The sequence below is a fragment of the Corylus avellana genome, chromosome 1 (genome assembly GCF_965113065.1).
Source record: "Corylus avellana chromosome 1, dhCorAvel1.hap1.2, whole genome shotgun sequence".
Lineage (NCBI taxonomy): Eukaryota > Viridiplantae > Streptophyta > Magnoliopsida > Fagales > Betulaceae > Corylus > Corylus avellana.
In genome coordinates this window covers 16,258,355-16,275,384 of record NC_142490.1, presented here as the reverse complement: position 1 = coordinate 16,275,384, position 17,030 = coordinate 16,258,355, and the positions used below count along the sequence as shown (strand labels likewise).

General features: G+C 31.7%; 2 protein-coding genes across 2 annotated transcripts; both read left to right on the top strand.

The window, feature by feature from the left end:
- The first annotated feature begins 1,854 nt into the window (after positions 1-1,854).
- On the top strand, positions 1,855-5,146 carry LOC148587992 (receptor-like protein EIX2). The gene has a single exon (XM_088511479.1). The coding sequence runs from the start codon at positions 1,930-1,932 to the stop codon at positions 4,990-4,992; it is 3,063 nt and encodes a 1,020-aa protein (XP_088367605.1). The 5' UTR covers positions 1,855-1,929; the 3' UTR covers positions 4,993-5,146.
- A 2,734-nt stretch (positions 5,147-7,880) lies between these two features.
- Positions 7,881-8,363, top strand: LOC148587991 (receptor-like protein EIX1). The gene has a single exon (XM_088512584.1). The coding sequence runs from the start codon at positions 7,881-7,883 to the stop codon at positions 8,361-8,363; it is 483 nt and encodes a 160-aa protein (XP_088368710.1).
- Positions 8,364-17,030: the final 8,667 nt, after the last annotated feature.

Sequence of the window (17,030 nt, the reverse complement as noted above, 5' to 3'; positions counted from 1 at the left end):
TTTTGCAGACACTTCTATTGTTCAAAAACTCTTATTTTAGTGTATCAACTTTCGTTTCCTTCCACTTTGGTGTACTTAAAAAAATAAAATAAAAAATAAAAAATTGATAACAAAAAACCCAAAATTCTTGACTACGTAAATTATCAATTAATAGAATTAATTTTTCAACCCCCACCATGGCCAACACAAGCGAAACCCATAGTTACGTGGCCTTTATTTCTCATGGTCAAGTCGCCTTTATTTCTCGTGGATTTAGTTTTGGTCAGTCGTATCATATGTGCATGAAAAGTCCTCATTGCTTTTGTTGGGTTTTAAATTGCCAAATTCAGTGACAAAATACATTCATCTACAATCCGGTCAGCAGTGCATACACGAGGTGTTGTGTCAAGAGAAGACCTAGAAGATTGATATGATATGGTTAAATTTAATCAAATCGGAATTCTTTAATTAGAGTTAAAATAGGATTTGATTAAATTTCGTATCCTGCATATGTATCAGTATTCGGACCATAACTTTCGGCTCGAGAATTGGATTGAGGTGAAACCAGCGGCATTGGAAAGCTAACAGAAAATTCTACAAATCTTTGTGAAATAAGATTTTCAAAATTCGAAAGTTAGCTATGCCAAAATCGTCTCGCAAGATAAAGAAGAAAATTTGGATAAATCCTATTTCAACTAGAACTAGTTTTTCTTTCCATTTCAACTAGTACTAGGTTTTCTTGTAGTTTATATATAGAGAGCTGTTATACACGAAATTGTAAGGTATTCCACATAAGAATTTCATGTGCTAAGAGAGCGTTTAAGATATTGAGCGTTAGGGTTAGTCTCTCTTAGAGTTAAATGTTGTGTCAGATGTTCTGGAAAAGGCAACTGCGGTAGAAGTTAAGTGGGTCCCTTGTCTTATGCAAGGGAGTGTCAATTGCAAAGGTTTTGTAAGTGTGAACTTCTTGTAATCCTTATTCTTTTATAGTTGATTGATTTCCTGGGTTTGGCTGCCCCGGAGAGGTTTTACATTTTAGAGAGTTCTCTAAATGGTTTCCTCTTCGTAACCAAATATCTGTGTTCTTGTTTTTCATAACATATTTGTATTTGGTTGATTATTATTTGGAGTCATTTTAGAATTTTCAGCTTTTACTATCACGGACCTCATATAAAATATATACAATTTTCAATTTTCTCCAGAAAGCTGAAACTCAACCATTTAATCAGTAACAATGTAGCATCATATATATATTTAGTTAAGTGTGGGTTGATGGAGCAGTGTTTATCAATTCTTAAATTTTTTATTTTTTTACGAGAACTGATTCAATAACTAATGATACTATCATATCAACCTAATAGAATGAAGGTACATATATCTAGTCTAGAGCATTACTCTTACATTATGGTATAATATATATTATTTGTAACAAGTACATTTAAAGAAAAATGAGTGCAGGGAATTTGGGATTAATTTGGCTTTACGTACATAGATATAACTTCATTTTATTATTATACAATTATTTTGGAATAGGAGTTCATAGACCCATTTGCGCCTAAAAGGATGGATAATTCTACGGTGCATAGTCACTTTTAGCCATTCAGTTTGAAGATTGTGTTACCTTAAACATGGCGTTATAATTCTAAGAGAAACGTTAGAGAGCTAAACACTTCAATCCAAAAAAATTTTCAAACTTTCCAAAGTCACCTTTATTACTGGATCTCAATGCATTTAGTGTCACAAAATATGACAGCTAGCTATAGCTCGCAAAGTTTGACTGGATCTCCTGCATTCAAACTTTAGATGTCTAACTACAGCTGGCTATAGCTCGCAAAGTCTGACTGCTCACCTTCTTCGAACCTAAGTTGATGAAGCTAGTAGTACAAGCTAGCCCTCTCTCATCTGTAACAATAAATACTTTAGATGTCTAAACTATTTTGAATTCACAGAATGGTTATCACCCACAACTTCATGTCTACTGTTCATCTCCTCCTGATTTTTTTCTTCTCTTTGCTTGGAACTGCATCCTACCTGCAACTTATTAAACCAGTTTCATGCACCAAAAGCCATATTTTCAGATGCTCAAAGGTGGAGAGGGAAGCACTTCTTAGCTTCAAAGAAGATCTCACTGATCCATCGGGTCGTCTATCATCTTGGGTTGGTGAGGATTGCTGCAATTGGACAGGCGTTGGCTGTGACAACACCACAGGACATGTCGTCAAGCTGGACCTCAAAAACTCATTTCCAACGATTGAATTTGATCTTTATTATGAAGACAATGAATTTCATGTAGCAACAGAATATGACCGTCATGTTGATGAAATAGCAAAAGCTCACAACAAGTCGTGTTTGGGAGGCAAGATAAGTTCTTCTTTACTCAATCTAAAGCATTTGAGTTACTTTGACCTAAGCTTGAATAATTTTAATGGAATCAATATTCCAAAGTTTTTTGGTTCCCTGGAGAGTTTAAGGTATCTCAATCTCTCTTTCTCATTTTTTTCCGGAGTTATTCCACCCCATCTCGGGAATCTATCAAGGCTGCAATATCTAGATCTCAATTCAATTTCATCCACCTTCCTCATGTTCAATCCCTTTACAGGATTGGAAGTCAGAAGCCTAGATTGGTTTGTTGGTTTTCCTTCTCTTAGGTACCTTAATTTGGGAAATGTAAATCTTGAGAAAGTTCCAAATTGGATTCATGCGGTTAATATGCTTCCTCCCTTATGGGAGTTACACCTAGCTGGCTGTGGACTTGTCAGTCTTCCTCATTCTATTTCTTCCATCAACTTTACAAAGCTTTCAGTCATTGATCTCTCTTACAACTCTTTTAACTCCTTCATACCTCACTGGTTGTCAAATATGAGTGGGCTTTCAACAATCAAACTTGAGTTTAGTGGGCTTATAGGTGATATTCCAGTTGGTTTGGGACATCTAAACAATTTGCGCAACTTGAATTTAGGTGACAACCATTTTGTTGGGAAGATTCCAAACTCATTTTCTAACCTTTGCAACTTGCAAACATTAGATCTGCGATTTTCCAACATAAGTGGGGAGATAACTGATTTCTTGGATGGCTTATCTCAATGTTCTAGCAGTAGCCTTGAAGATCTAAATTTGAGTAAAAATATGCTGCTTGGGGGGAACTTGCCCCATTCGTTGGAAGGACTCAAGAATTTGAAAACTATTGACCTCTTTCGATGCTCCATCACGGGTTCAATTCCAGATTCTATTGGAAACTTGTCATCATTGCAAACACTTCACCTCTCATACAATCAAATGAACGGAACAATTCCAAAAAGCATTGGGAAACTCTCAATGCTTGTTTTGTTGAGCCTTGGTGGAAATTCTTGGGAAGGTGTCCTAACTGAAGCTCATTTTCAAAATCTCATCCGATTAAAATTTCTCTACTTGTCTACGAAATGGACATTGATTTTAGATGTCAAACACGATTGGGTTCCTCCTTTTAAGCTGACCAAAATTAAATTAGCAAACATGCAGATTGGCCCAAACTTTCCAGCGTGGCTAGAAACACAAAATGACCTCAATTTTCTTGGACTCGACAATGTTAGCATTTCCGACACCATTCCGGATGGCCTTTGGAAGTCCTGCCCAAATGTTGTCTCTTGGAGTCTAACTGGTAACAAATTACGGGGGCAGGTACCATATTTTCAATTTCACCCTTCGGCATCTTATTTTGATTTGAGTTCCAACAAGTTAGAAGGCCCACTTCCACTTTTTCGTAGTAATCTGAGCTCCATATTTCTCCAAAATAATTTGTTTTCCGGACCTATTAGTGAAAACATAGGTCAGTTATTGCCCAAGTTGTCTTCGATTGACCTCTCTTCAAATTCAATTACTGGCAGAATTCCTTATTCTATTGGAATGTTAAAGGAATTGAGCTTTCTTATTTTGAGAAACAATTCCCTGTCTGGGAAACTCCCCCCTCATTGGAAGGATTTGCAACAGTTATTGGTGTTGGACCTAGCAGAAAACAATATATTTGGAAATGTTCCAAGTTCAATGCGACATCTGAGTTCATTAGCACACTTATCCTTGCGCCAAAATCATCTTGAAGGAGAGATTCTCTCTTTCTTTAGAAACTATGGAAACTTGACGAGCCTTGATCTTGGAGGAAACAAATTTTCTGGAAAACTTCCAGTATGGATTGGAGGAAGTCTACCACAATTATTGAGGTTAAGCTTGAGATCCAACTTGTTTCACGGGGACATACCTCAACAATTATGTCTTATTTCAAATCTTCAAATTATAGACCTTGCACACAATAATTTTTCAGGAGTAATCCCTCAATGTTTAGGAAACTTTAGTTATGATGATGATCTGGTTATGATCCTTACTGAGCAAATGCCAATAGTTTCTAAAGGAAGAGAAAATCTATATGATGAATCAACTATTCATCTTGTCTATTCCATAGACCTTTCGGGAAACAACCTATCAGGAGAAATACCCGATAATATAACAAGCATTTCAAAATTGGTGAGCATGAATTTATCGATGAATCATTTGACAGGAAGAATTCCAGAAAAAATTGAGAATTTACACATGTTAGAGTCACTTGATCTCTCAATGAATGAGCTTTATGGTCCTATCCCTGATAGCTTGTCTTCTTTGACATTCTTAAGTCACTTGAATCTGTCATTCAACAACTTGTCTGGAAAAATTCCAACTGGAAATCAACTTCAAACACTTAGTGACTCCTCTATTTACGAAGGTAACTCTTTACTCTGCGGACCTCCTCTTTCAACCAAGTGTTCCAAGGATGAAACTAATATTAAAATAACACCAAATGGTGGTAACCAAAATGGAAGGGGAATTGAGTCATTCTCGTTCTGGATTAGCATGATAGTTGGGTTTATTGTTGCATTTTGGGGAGTTTGTGGTACACTGATTATCAAAACATCATGGAGACAAGCTTACTTTCGTAGCTTTGATAATTTGAAAGACAAGATTGTTGTGTTTGTTATGGTCAAAATTGTTTGCTTACTAAGGAGTTAGGTCAAGTCGGAGAAATATTGAAGCTGTGGGCTTAGGAGCTTTTCTTAATATGCATAATTTATGCATCGTAAGTTTTTCAGGTTGTTGTAATAATGTATGATCCAAAATGCTTCAAATCTTCACTTGTCAAAGTCATATATATGACTAATTTTTACAATTGTGCAAGCCATTATTTCTTTTATTGAGTCGCATTTTCCGAAATCCATTTCTCATTGCTTACTATTATATTTTCATTCTCTATTTAATGGTGCTGCAATCAAAGGGTGAGCGAACGTTTGGCTAAAGAAAAGACGAGGCCTTAATTTACAATTTTAACCATCATTCTTAATATTACATTACTAAAGCTAATATTGACTTTCAGAAAACGAAATGAAATCTGCAAATGCATGAGCTTTCATGCTTTAGTTGTAAAAAATCGTTTCATATCCTTCTTTTTCAATCATTCAGATGATTCTTCTATATAGTAAAAACATCTTCTTTTTAATTGACCTTTTGCTCTATTTTTTAATTAGAAATGGAGTAAAACGAGTACATGGGAGTTTCTAAAATTATAGGGAGTTTTGAGAAAAAAAACTCACATAATTAAACCCACAAAGGTTTTTATATATGGACGCACATACATCAAATTTCATAAAAACTTACTAAATATTTCACATATTTTACAAATTTCAGTAGAAATAATTGACTCCAGGCCATCCAGTATAACGTGGCTTCCCCAACTATTATTGGAGGAATTTAAGCTCAACAAATCAATAAAAAAAGCCATATGTCCATGTCATTGATTATCACTTACAAACATCATGGGCCCATATGGAACTACTTTTTATTTCTGGTGCTCTATAGTCTTAATTTGCACAATCAAAGAAACTTCACAACCCAAAGAGGAGGATGTTTCTTTGGATTTACTTTTAGTCAGTCAAGGGCGTAGGCGTTAAATCTCTAATTCTCATAAAAGTTTAAGTGATAAAAAATGATGGATTTAATTTTTCAATTAATATTTTAACTCTAAGAAAAATAATTAAAATGATTTTATTGAGAGAAGTTGGTCAAAATCGCAATGAGTATATGAATATTCCCCCTTTCACAAGTTGTACAAAAAAAAGGGTATCAAAGAATAGTCACAAACACAACCAATTTAGATATAAAATAGTCCATTATACATATAATTTCACCCTTTTCCTTGCAACTTCCTCTTGCCATCATTGGAAAGGTCACGTACTATTCATGATGTATGATGAAATTAAAAATGTTGGACCCAAAATCTTAGTTTAATTGAATAACTTAAATTCATAGGCTTAAATGTACCATAATTATAATTTAATTTTTTTATTTTTTGCTTTATAGAAGACCCAAGCGTGGAGTCTTTGTCCTAAGATTAACTTTTAAACTCAAAGGGGACGGCAATTACATCTTATTTTTCAATTTTTTTTGGCTTTATTCTCTGAGAATCAAGAGAGCGAATTTATGAGTCAAGTTAGTGGATACTTAAAAAGTCCTTAGTGGTTTCATCACATCAAAATGTTAAATAAAATATGTGGACTCTTACAACCACTTAACAAGTTGAGATACAATTATATTTTGACAGCTGAAGTTAATGGTTTTGAATTGAATAAATGTTGTGTTTATTATTTATTTAATGCCACATAACATGTCTAACTCTACCAACCTTATTGGCAAGAATAAAAAGTCGAACCCCAACCCCATGCATGTAGCATCACATGCATTTAGATATCTAACTATTTCACTAGCAAAATGGTTAGAACCCACTTCTTTATGTCTGTTATTCCTCTCCATCTGATTTTTTTCTTCTCTCTACTTGGAACTGCATCCTACCTACAAGTTATTAAACCTGTTTTATGCACCAAAAGCCCTATTTCCAGATGCTCAGAGATGGAGAGAAAATCACTTCTTAGCTTCAAAGAAAGTCTTGCAGACCTATCGGGTCATCTCTCTTCTTGGGTTGGTGATGATTGTTGCACTTGGATAGGCGTTAGCTGTGACAATAGCACAGGACATATTATTTTGATTTGAGTTCCAACAACTTAGAGGGTCCACTCCCACTTTTTCCTAGCAATCTAATCGATATATGTCTCAAGAATAATAGTTTTCTGAACCTATTCCAAAAAACATAGGTGAGTTATTGCCCAAGTTATCTTGGTTGGACCTCTCTTCAAATTCAATTACTGGTAGGATTCCCCATTCTATTGGAATGCTAAAGGAATTGGGAGTTCTTGTGTTGGGAAACAATTCTCTATCAGGGAAACTACCCCTTCATTGGAAGGATTTACAGCAATTAAAGATATTGGACTTAGCACATAACAATATATCCGGCAATGTTCCAAGTTCAACGTGGCATCTTTGTTCACTAAAGGTATTATCATTGGGCCAAAATCAACTTGAGGGAGAGTTTTCCCCTTTCTTTAGAAACTATAGAAACTTGTGAAACCTTGATCTTGGACAAAACAAATTCTCTGGAAAACTTCCAGCACAGGTAAGAGAAAGCCTACCATATTTATTGAGGTTAAGCTTAAGGTCCAACTTGTTTCACGGGAACATATCTCAAAAATTATGTCTTCTTTCACAACTTTAGATCCTAGACCTTGCACACAATCACTTTTTAGGAGCAATCCCTCAATGTTTAGGATACTTGAGTAGAGATGATAATGGCGGAGTGGACTATGAAGAACAAATGCTGCTGGTTTCTAAAGGAAGAGAAAATCTATATGGTGGTTCTATTATTGGTCTAGTATATTCTTTAGACCTTTTGAGTAACAATTTATCGCGAGAAATACCTAATAATATTACAACCATCTCAAAATTGATCAACATGAATTTATCAATGAATCATCTGTTTGGAGGTATTCCTAAAAAAAATTGAGAATTTACACATGTTAGAATCACTTGACCTCTCAATGAATGAGCTTTATGGTCATATTCCTAAAAGCATGTCTTCGTTGACCTTCTTAAGTCACTTGAATTTGTCATTCAACAACTTGTTTGGAAAAATTTCAAGCGGAAATCAACTTCAAACACTTAATGACTCTTCTATCTACGAAGATAACTCTTTATTCTGTGGGTCTCCTCTTTTAACCAAGTGTTCAGAGGATGAAACTAAATCTATAGTAACACTAAATGGTGATAACATAGTAGCCAACAAAAATGGAAGGGAAATTGAGTCCTTCTCGTTCTACATTTGCTTGGCGGCTGGGTTTATTGTTGGATTTTTGGGAGTTTGTGGTACACGAATTATCAAATCATCATGGAGACGAGCTTACTTTCGAAGCTTTGATAATTTGAAAGACACGATTGTTGTGTTCATTAATGTCAAAATTGTTCGCTTGCGAAAGAAGGTCAAGTTGGAGAGAAGTTGAGGCTATGGGCATTGGAGCTTTTCTAAATATGCATTATTTATGTATTGTAAGTTTTTCATGTTGTTGTAATTAATAATGTATGCTCCAATCTTCACTTGTTAATGTCATATATATATATATATATATATATATATATGAATTATTTTACGATTGTGCGAGGCATTATTTCTTTTATTGCATCTTATTTTCCAATAACCATTTGTTCATATAATAACATTATATTCTCATTCTCGATTTAACTATTTTAGGGTTATAATTACCATCTTTCTTAATATTAGCTTACCGAAACTAATACTGTCATCCAGAAAATTATGTGCACGCTTCAACTTTAAAAACTCATTCCTTTTCAGTATTTTCAAACAAGAAAAAGTTATCTATTGTTTTTCTTTCACTACTTAACAGTTACTGGATTGGCACATCAACAACATATTTTCTTTCAAGAGAAAATGTTGGATAATCTGAGTACTATAAACGAGCTAGCTGGAATTTAGCTTTCATCCTGAAAACTAGGGGTGCAAAGGCGGTTACGGTTAGCGGTTAGTGGCAATAACCGCTAACCGTAACCGCCCTAGCGGTTAGTAAATTTCACTAACCGCAACCGCTAACCGCCTAGCGGTTAGCGGTTAGCTGTTAGTGGCCGGTTAGCGGTTAGTGAAATAGATAACCGCCCGCTAACCGCTTTTTTAAAATTGGGCTTTTTTTTTGGGCTTTTTGGGCTTATTTTTTTGGGCTTTTTTTTACCCTCATTTTTTTTTTCTTGTATTTTTAATATCTTCTTGGGCCCAATTGCTATAAAAAGAGCCCATATTGAAAAATCAAAAATATTTGACCCAAAATTTACATTTACTTGTACTTAAAAAAAAATTTCTTTAAATATTAAATCATAACTCATTAACTTTTTTTTTTAGGAAAAAAAAAAATTCAACACAACATACAAAAAAAAGTTCAGAATTCAGATAACTGTCACAATATATATAAAAAAAATATAAAAAAAGTTCAACACAAAGCATATAAAATAAGTTCAAATAAAATATTAAATGATACAAATAGTCAAATAAAACATTAAAACTTCATCAATCTTCTCATTTGGTCCTCTAGCAAATCCTGTGGACATCAAAAGAAGAAAAGTTATAATATTAAACATAATAATATTAAGGCACAAGCATGTACACATATCAAAACGTGCTTAATATAATTGTATTGTAATTAAAATACTATGACAATTCAAAAAATAATAATCTTCGTTACTAACAAACCTCTAGGAATGAGATTGATTAGGTTTAGTTTAAGGTTAGGAAGAGATGAATATATATGGGTATTAAAACGAAGTAGTTTTGGCTTGTTCAATTTTAAAAAATTGTTCAACAAATGGTTCAAAAAATTGGTCAAAAAATTGTTAAAAAAATTGGTCAAAAAATGGTTCAATTTCTTTTTTCATAAAATGGTTTAAAAATTGTCAAAATAGTGTTCAAAAAAATGAAAAATATATTAATACTTAAATTGTTGTTATAAGTAATTGTTGAATCTAATGCTAATTGCTTAATTTGACATTTTATGAATCACATTGTCATTGTATATAAATATTATGATTAAATATTTGAATTGTCATTGGATCATATGATTAAGTGTTGATCTTATAAACTTACAAACAAACAAAAATACTTCAATTGTAGTTATAAGTAACACATTGTTTAATCCAATGTCAATTACTTAATTTGATATTATATGAATCACATTGTCATTGTCATTGTACATGAATAATTGATTAAGTATTGGAATTGTAATTGGATCATATAGTTAAGTATTTATCTTATACATTTATATTATTCAATATGCATATAATATAACTATAAGCAACTATATATATATATATATATATATATATATATATATATATAATTCAAAATTGTTCAAAATTGTTAATTTTCTTTTTCTTTTTTTCTTTCAAAAAATGGTTAAATTTCTTTTTCTAAAAAATGTTCAAAAAATACATTAATACTTCAATTGTGATTATAAGTAACACATTGTTGAATCTAATGTCAATTACTTAATTTGATATTATATAATCATATAGTCTCATTAAATTATATCATATGATTCATATGATGAATTATTTAAATTCTTATCATATTTACTTATAATCTTTTTTCTTTGAATTGAACTTAATATCTAATGGTAAATGGTAATGTTCAAACTCCTAAATCCTAAATTCCTAAAGTATCTAATAATGCTTTAATTAAATTGTAGACTTGTAGTTATAAGTAACATATTGTTTAAATTCAATTGAATCAATTGTGATTATCATTGTACATGAATCATATGATTAACTTGTAGACTTATGACTTATGAGTTATGTCATATTATATATGTATTATTTATTATTATATAATCATATGATTTAATGATCAAGCCATCATGTGATATAATCATATCAATTATAGTGATAATATATAAATTACTAAAATTATAATGATAATACATTAATACTTAAATTATGTTTATAAGTAACACATTGGTCATTGTTTAATCCAATGTCAATTACTTAATTTGATATTATACGAATCATATCATCATTGTACATTAATAATATGATTCACTTGAAGTCTTTAATAAAGTATTTGAATTGTCATTGAATCATATGATTAACTATTGATATTATACATTTATATTATTCATATACATATGTAGACTTATATAGACTTATAGGTTTATAATATACATTGGAAATAAGTCTCTAGATATTTAATTGTTGTATTAGTATGAATTGGTATACTTATGAGTTATGTCATATTATATATGTATAATTTGTTATTATATAATCAAATGATTTAATAATCAATCTCATGTGATATAATTATATAAATTATAGTGATAATATATTAATACTCAAATTGTGATTTAATTTTTTTTAAAAAAAATCGTGATTTAATGATCAAGTGATTATGTTATATGTATAAATATTTTTATAATTATAATTATAAAAATATATTATATAAAAAGGCGGTTAGCGGTTAGCGGTTACGGTTAGTAGACCCAATAACCGCTAACCGCTAACCGCTAGGCGGTTATGGCGGTTAGGCGGTTAGCGGTTAATGCGGTTAGACGGTTAGGCGGTTAGGCGGTTGACGGTTATAGCGGTTAGCAGTTAGCGGGCGGTTAAAAACCGCCCGCCTTTGCACCCCTACTGAAAACGTTTTTCGTCCGTGGAAGATATATATATGCTGACTGCTCATATTTTTATTTATTTATTTATTTTAACTTTTTGCTGGAGATCGATCTGTGCATTTTATTTTTGTTAATAATACTAGTATTTTTATTTTAATTACTTGACGTTGTCATGCTACTTCCTTTCTGTTATTAGCTTCATGAATTGATGAAGTTTTGGCGATCGATTTAAAAATTTTGGTTTTTGTGATTTGTATTGTTACGAAATTGATCAATAAGTGTTTCTTGTTATTTGAATTTTGTTTGAAAATGTGCGAGATTTTAAGTATATGAATTAGGTTCACTTGCTATTGACAAAACGTACGTAAGAATAATTAGACCAAAGCAATCACATTCTTGGTCGACTTCATCTTTCAAATGCAAACCAATTCTGCTCAAGTTGGGCTTCCAAACTAGAAATCAAAATAAGTCCTGACATGCAAAACTTAAATTCATAATTTAATATCAAACAATCATTTTATACCCCAAACTATGTAGAAGTCATGCCAAAATTGCAGGGATTGCTTCCAATATGGATTATGAAACCACCTTTTTTTGGTACGTTTTTAATTTTGGACATCAGAAAATGGTATGTACTCTTTAGAGAACTTTTATAACTAATACAAAAATTTACTTGAGCTACAAAATATGGGTTTCTTAGGTAGTGGGCTTTTATGGGTCTATTATGTTAGTAGATCCCTTAGTTGTAAATTTGTAATGGGTCTTTTAGGAAATTAATTAGGTCCTTTTTGTAGTCTTGCATTTTATTAGTAGTTTTATGGGTTTTGGTTGTTAGACAATTGTAGCCGATTGGGTCTATAAGAATCAACCCAATCAGCAATCAACAGAAATGGGCCAAGAAAGAATATCTTATAATTTCAGGAGAAATTGTTCTTTATCATTTCAATACAAGTTTATCCAGTATTTCTATCATCAAATCATCTCCATTCTATAATTTCATGAGCATCCATTCATCTAATACATCAAAATCCAAAAATATCATTCAAACACAAGAAAAATCCATTACATTTGGTATCAGAGCCAACGATCTTACCGTGGCGACAAACTGGCAAAAGAAAGAAGCAGATCCGAGGCATCGGAGGCATCTAGATGTAGACCAGCAAAAGTTCCATTCTTAAGCATTTCCATGTAAAATACAATTATCACCCAAAAAAGCAACTTATTAGCAAAGATCAATATAGAATGAATCTGACCATGCTACGTACTCTTAAATAATTGCTTTAATCCATGTTGAAAAAAAAATGAAGGGCAAGAAATGAAAATAGCACAATTTAGTTTCAACATAACCATAGCATAGAATTGTAAGCACATATGCTATATGTTAAGTTGCCAAGAAGTCGGAAGCAAGAAATCAAAATATATAGTACAATTATTAGAAATTAAGTCAATGCCTCCATTTGTTATAACTTGTCGTTTTCTGTCTTAAACTTTAAATCTCATAAATCCTCTGTTTCAGTTATTATCGCTGGGGAAGATTACAATTTCTCCTGTTCGTAATATAAATAGTTTAGACTTTAAAAAACAATAATTGACTCTTTCCAATTAATTGTCAGTTGGTTACAAGTTATACCCAGACGATGATTTGTTTTTTTAATATTCCAGACCAATTTTTCACATAAATAACCAATTTAGTCATTTTATATATAATTTTTTTATCCAAACTTAATTAATTGATGGGACACATTGAAAACTAAACTTTAAAGTATATGGAGGTAAGTAAGACAATGATATAGTTTATGAAAGAAAAGTACTTAATGTGGGGAAGTTGAATTATTCTAAATATTTGTTATCATAGGACCCTTACTTACAGTCCGGAGGAACATTCTATCTTTTATATGAAACTTACGTGCAATTTGCGTGTAAACGACCCCAGTGTGAAGTCTTTGCATATTGAGATAAACTTTCAATCCCAAAGTGGACGGCAATTACATCTTCTTTATTTCCTAAAGTGGATTTTTCTTTTGGATTTATTGTGAATGAATGAAGGGAGTGGATATCCAGAAATTCCATTGCAAAAAAACAAAAAAAAAAATTGACATCATGTGGTCCACGTGGAATTTAAGAAGCAATTTGCATGAAGAGGACTTGGATTTATTGGATTTATTCTTAGTCGGTCAATAAAAACTTAGCTACATGATAAACTTAGGATTGTCACTTGGAAATTATTGACATGCATGCATCATGTGGAATTTAAGAGGCAATTTGCAAATATATGGTTGATTCTTTGGATTCAGATCATAAACTTCCAAACTTTTGTTGGATTTATAGCAAATGTTAAGATCTCCTTTATTTTCTTGGATTTATTTTTGGTCAGTCAAGAAATTGGACACGTGCATGAAAAGTCATCAATGCTTTCATTATCACAATCACAAGTAAAATATATTCACAATGACTCTTTGGATTATTGACTCATAATGTTCATATACGTACAATTTTATCTTCAAAGCTGAAACTCATTTAACATCACATATAGCTGAAACCCAAATAAAATTTCGTTTTTCATAAAAATTTAAAAATTTAAATTTTATCTTCTAAGCTCAAACTCGATCATTTACTCGTCACATATATCCAAATACTTATTGAGTAATGTTAGGAATCATCTTTTATCCTCTTAAAATTAATATAGCTTTTAAAATTATTATTATATTTTAGATGAATCATATTTGGATTTTTATCCAATGATGATTTTAAAAGCCATATTAATTTTAAGAAGATAAAAAGATGATTCATAGCATTACTCACTAAAGGTTCATTTGGTCTGCGGAATAGACCCCTAAAATGGAATGGCTATTCCTATGGAATAGTCATTCTTTTGTTTGGTATGAGTATAGTTATTCCCATGGGAATGATTAATCTCATACGTACACACAAAAATAGCTATTCCTCTAAAAAATAAGAGGAATAGCTAGTATTCATGGATTTTAATTCCAGCCATTTATTTGGCTAGTATTGCTGTCACCCTCTTCATATGGATGTAGTTCCCACTTCTTGTTGACCTGGCCATTACAACTTATGGACCAGGTGTTTTAGATAAGAAAATAATGAAGCGCTCAAAATTTTTGCCCCCCCCTCCCCCCCCCCTACTCCCGAAAGAATACCCTTATTGGGGTTCCTTTAATGTTTGACGAACAATCGGAGCTCGTGATTTTGTTCCTTTCTTTTTCTTGGATGGTCACACATATGACTGAAGAATTTTCAGCTAGCTCATGTTGCTAACCCATTGCAAGATTGCATTTTGTGATGCTCTGTTACTTATGTTACATAAAGATTCATGGAATTTCATTCCAGCCATTTGTTTGGCTACTGTTCTTGTCACCCTATTCGTATGGATGCAGTTCTTACTTCTTGTTGACCTCGCCATTACAACTTACGGACCATGTGTCTTAATTAAATAAGAAAATAATGAAGCACTCGAAATTTATGCCCCTGCTGCTCCCGAAAGAATACCCTTATTCGCATTCCAATAATGTTTGACGACAACCGGAGCTCATGATTTTGTTCTTTTCTTTTTCTTGGACGGTCACGGATGACTAAAGAATTTTTGGCTGGCCCATGTTGCTAATCCATTAGGTGTTTTTACGCTTAACTATTTCTTAATTTTCTAATATTTTTTGTTACTTTGACAAAGGATATATTACTTCTTAATCCCAATATATTTCCTCTAAGCAAGTGTCGACCAATTCCTCATGAGACTTTACCTTCAAAAGAAAAAAGAAGTTTCATTAGGCCACAAGGTTCTTATTACTGTCCCAGACTCCCAGGCAATAAGGTTATTAGAATAAATAACTAATAACTATTGGTTAATATAAAATAATAGGGAAAGTCCACATGACCCCCTCAAACTACCACTTAATTGACAATGTCCTCTCCAAACTTTTAATTGTGACAATGTCCCCCCTAAACTACTAAAAATTGTCAATGTTCCCCCCAATGACGAAATTACCCTTAGTAAAATTAAAAAAAAAAAAAAAAAAAAAAAACTAAAACTTGTAGAAAAAACCTAAAACTAACAAAAAAAAAAAAAAAAATCCAAACGTTGGCCAATTTTTTTTTTTTTTTTTAAATCAATTTTATAAGAAAAAAATTAAAAAAATTTCGATTTTTTTTTTATATAAAAATTGAAAATTTTCGTTTTTTTATTTTTTATTTTTGTTTTATAATTTTATTTAAATAAAAATTTACGTTTAATAAAATGAAATTTTTTGTTTTTTAAAACTAAATAAAAAATATATATTTTTTTTTTTAAAAAAAAATTTCCGTTTTAAAAAAAAAAAATTTGTTTTTTTAAAAAATATTATTTTTAAATTAAATTTTTTTGTTTTTTTTAAAAAATCATTTTTTTTTAATTTATAGGGGTATTTTTGTCTTATTGAGAAATTTATAGGGGCATTTTTGTCTTATTGCTAGTCTTAGGGGAGACATTGACAATGTTTTGGTAGTTTGGAGGGGACATTGTCACAATTGAAAGTTTGGGGGGTACATTGTCAATTGAATGGTAGTTTGATGGGGGTATGTGGACTTTACCCTAAAAGAATAAATTCCATATCTTAATTCGAAGTAAAAATGAAGAAAATATGTGAAGATCTGAACTATTTCATATATATATATATAGCCTTCCGTTCATAAATCATATTAAATTATATATACATACCATAACAGCTTTAGCTAACTCAACAATTTGCCACTACAATAGACTAATACCATTATTAATACACGTCTTTTTTTTTATTAGGAGGAGAACTCTGTTCGGCCAATTAATTAATTGTGACATTGTACTAATCACGTATCTAATAAGTCGTGAGTTTTTCAAAAAAAACAATGAATAGTTGAGAGTATGCGTAACATTTTTCTTTTATTTCGGCTTTAAAAAAAAAAAAAAAAAAAGAGGAGATCTTTTAGTACTAAGATCCAATTGTCTTACCTTGCAGCAAGACAGGCCTTGAATGATTCAGGTACAGGCGTCCGCTCCTAATTGCTAAGCCTAAAGTTGCTCCTCCTTTTGAGTTGGAAAATGAGATGGCACTAACAATGAGAGCAATTCAATCAGCAAGAATTGCTCAATAATGCATGTTTTTATCAAATGACTCAAGTAAAGTTACCCTCTACACATTAGTGGGTCTCGCTTTTGAACCTCTCTTTTTTTATTTAGTGTCGTTTTTCTCATTTTCTAGTTTCTCAGTCAATGTTGTGAAAAGAAAAGAAAAGAAAAATGTGATTAGTCCCACATCGGTCAAGTAGCCGAATGGGTTCCTAAGCACTATGAATCTTCTTCTAGGAATCATTTATTTGGTAGAGGGACATTAGTGGATCCCGCTTCTAAGCATCTCTCTTATTCATCTCTGTCAATGCATGTAAGCTTTCCCTTTCTAACTTTCCTTTGTGTATAAAAAAAATAAAATTAATAATAATTTACCTTCCATATCTAATTAGGGTGCATTTGGA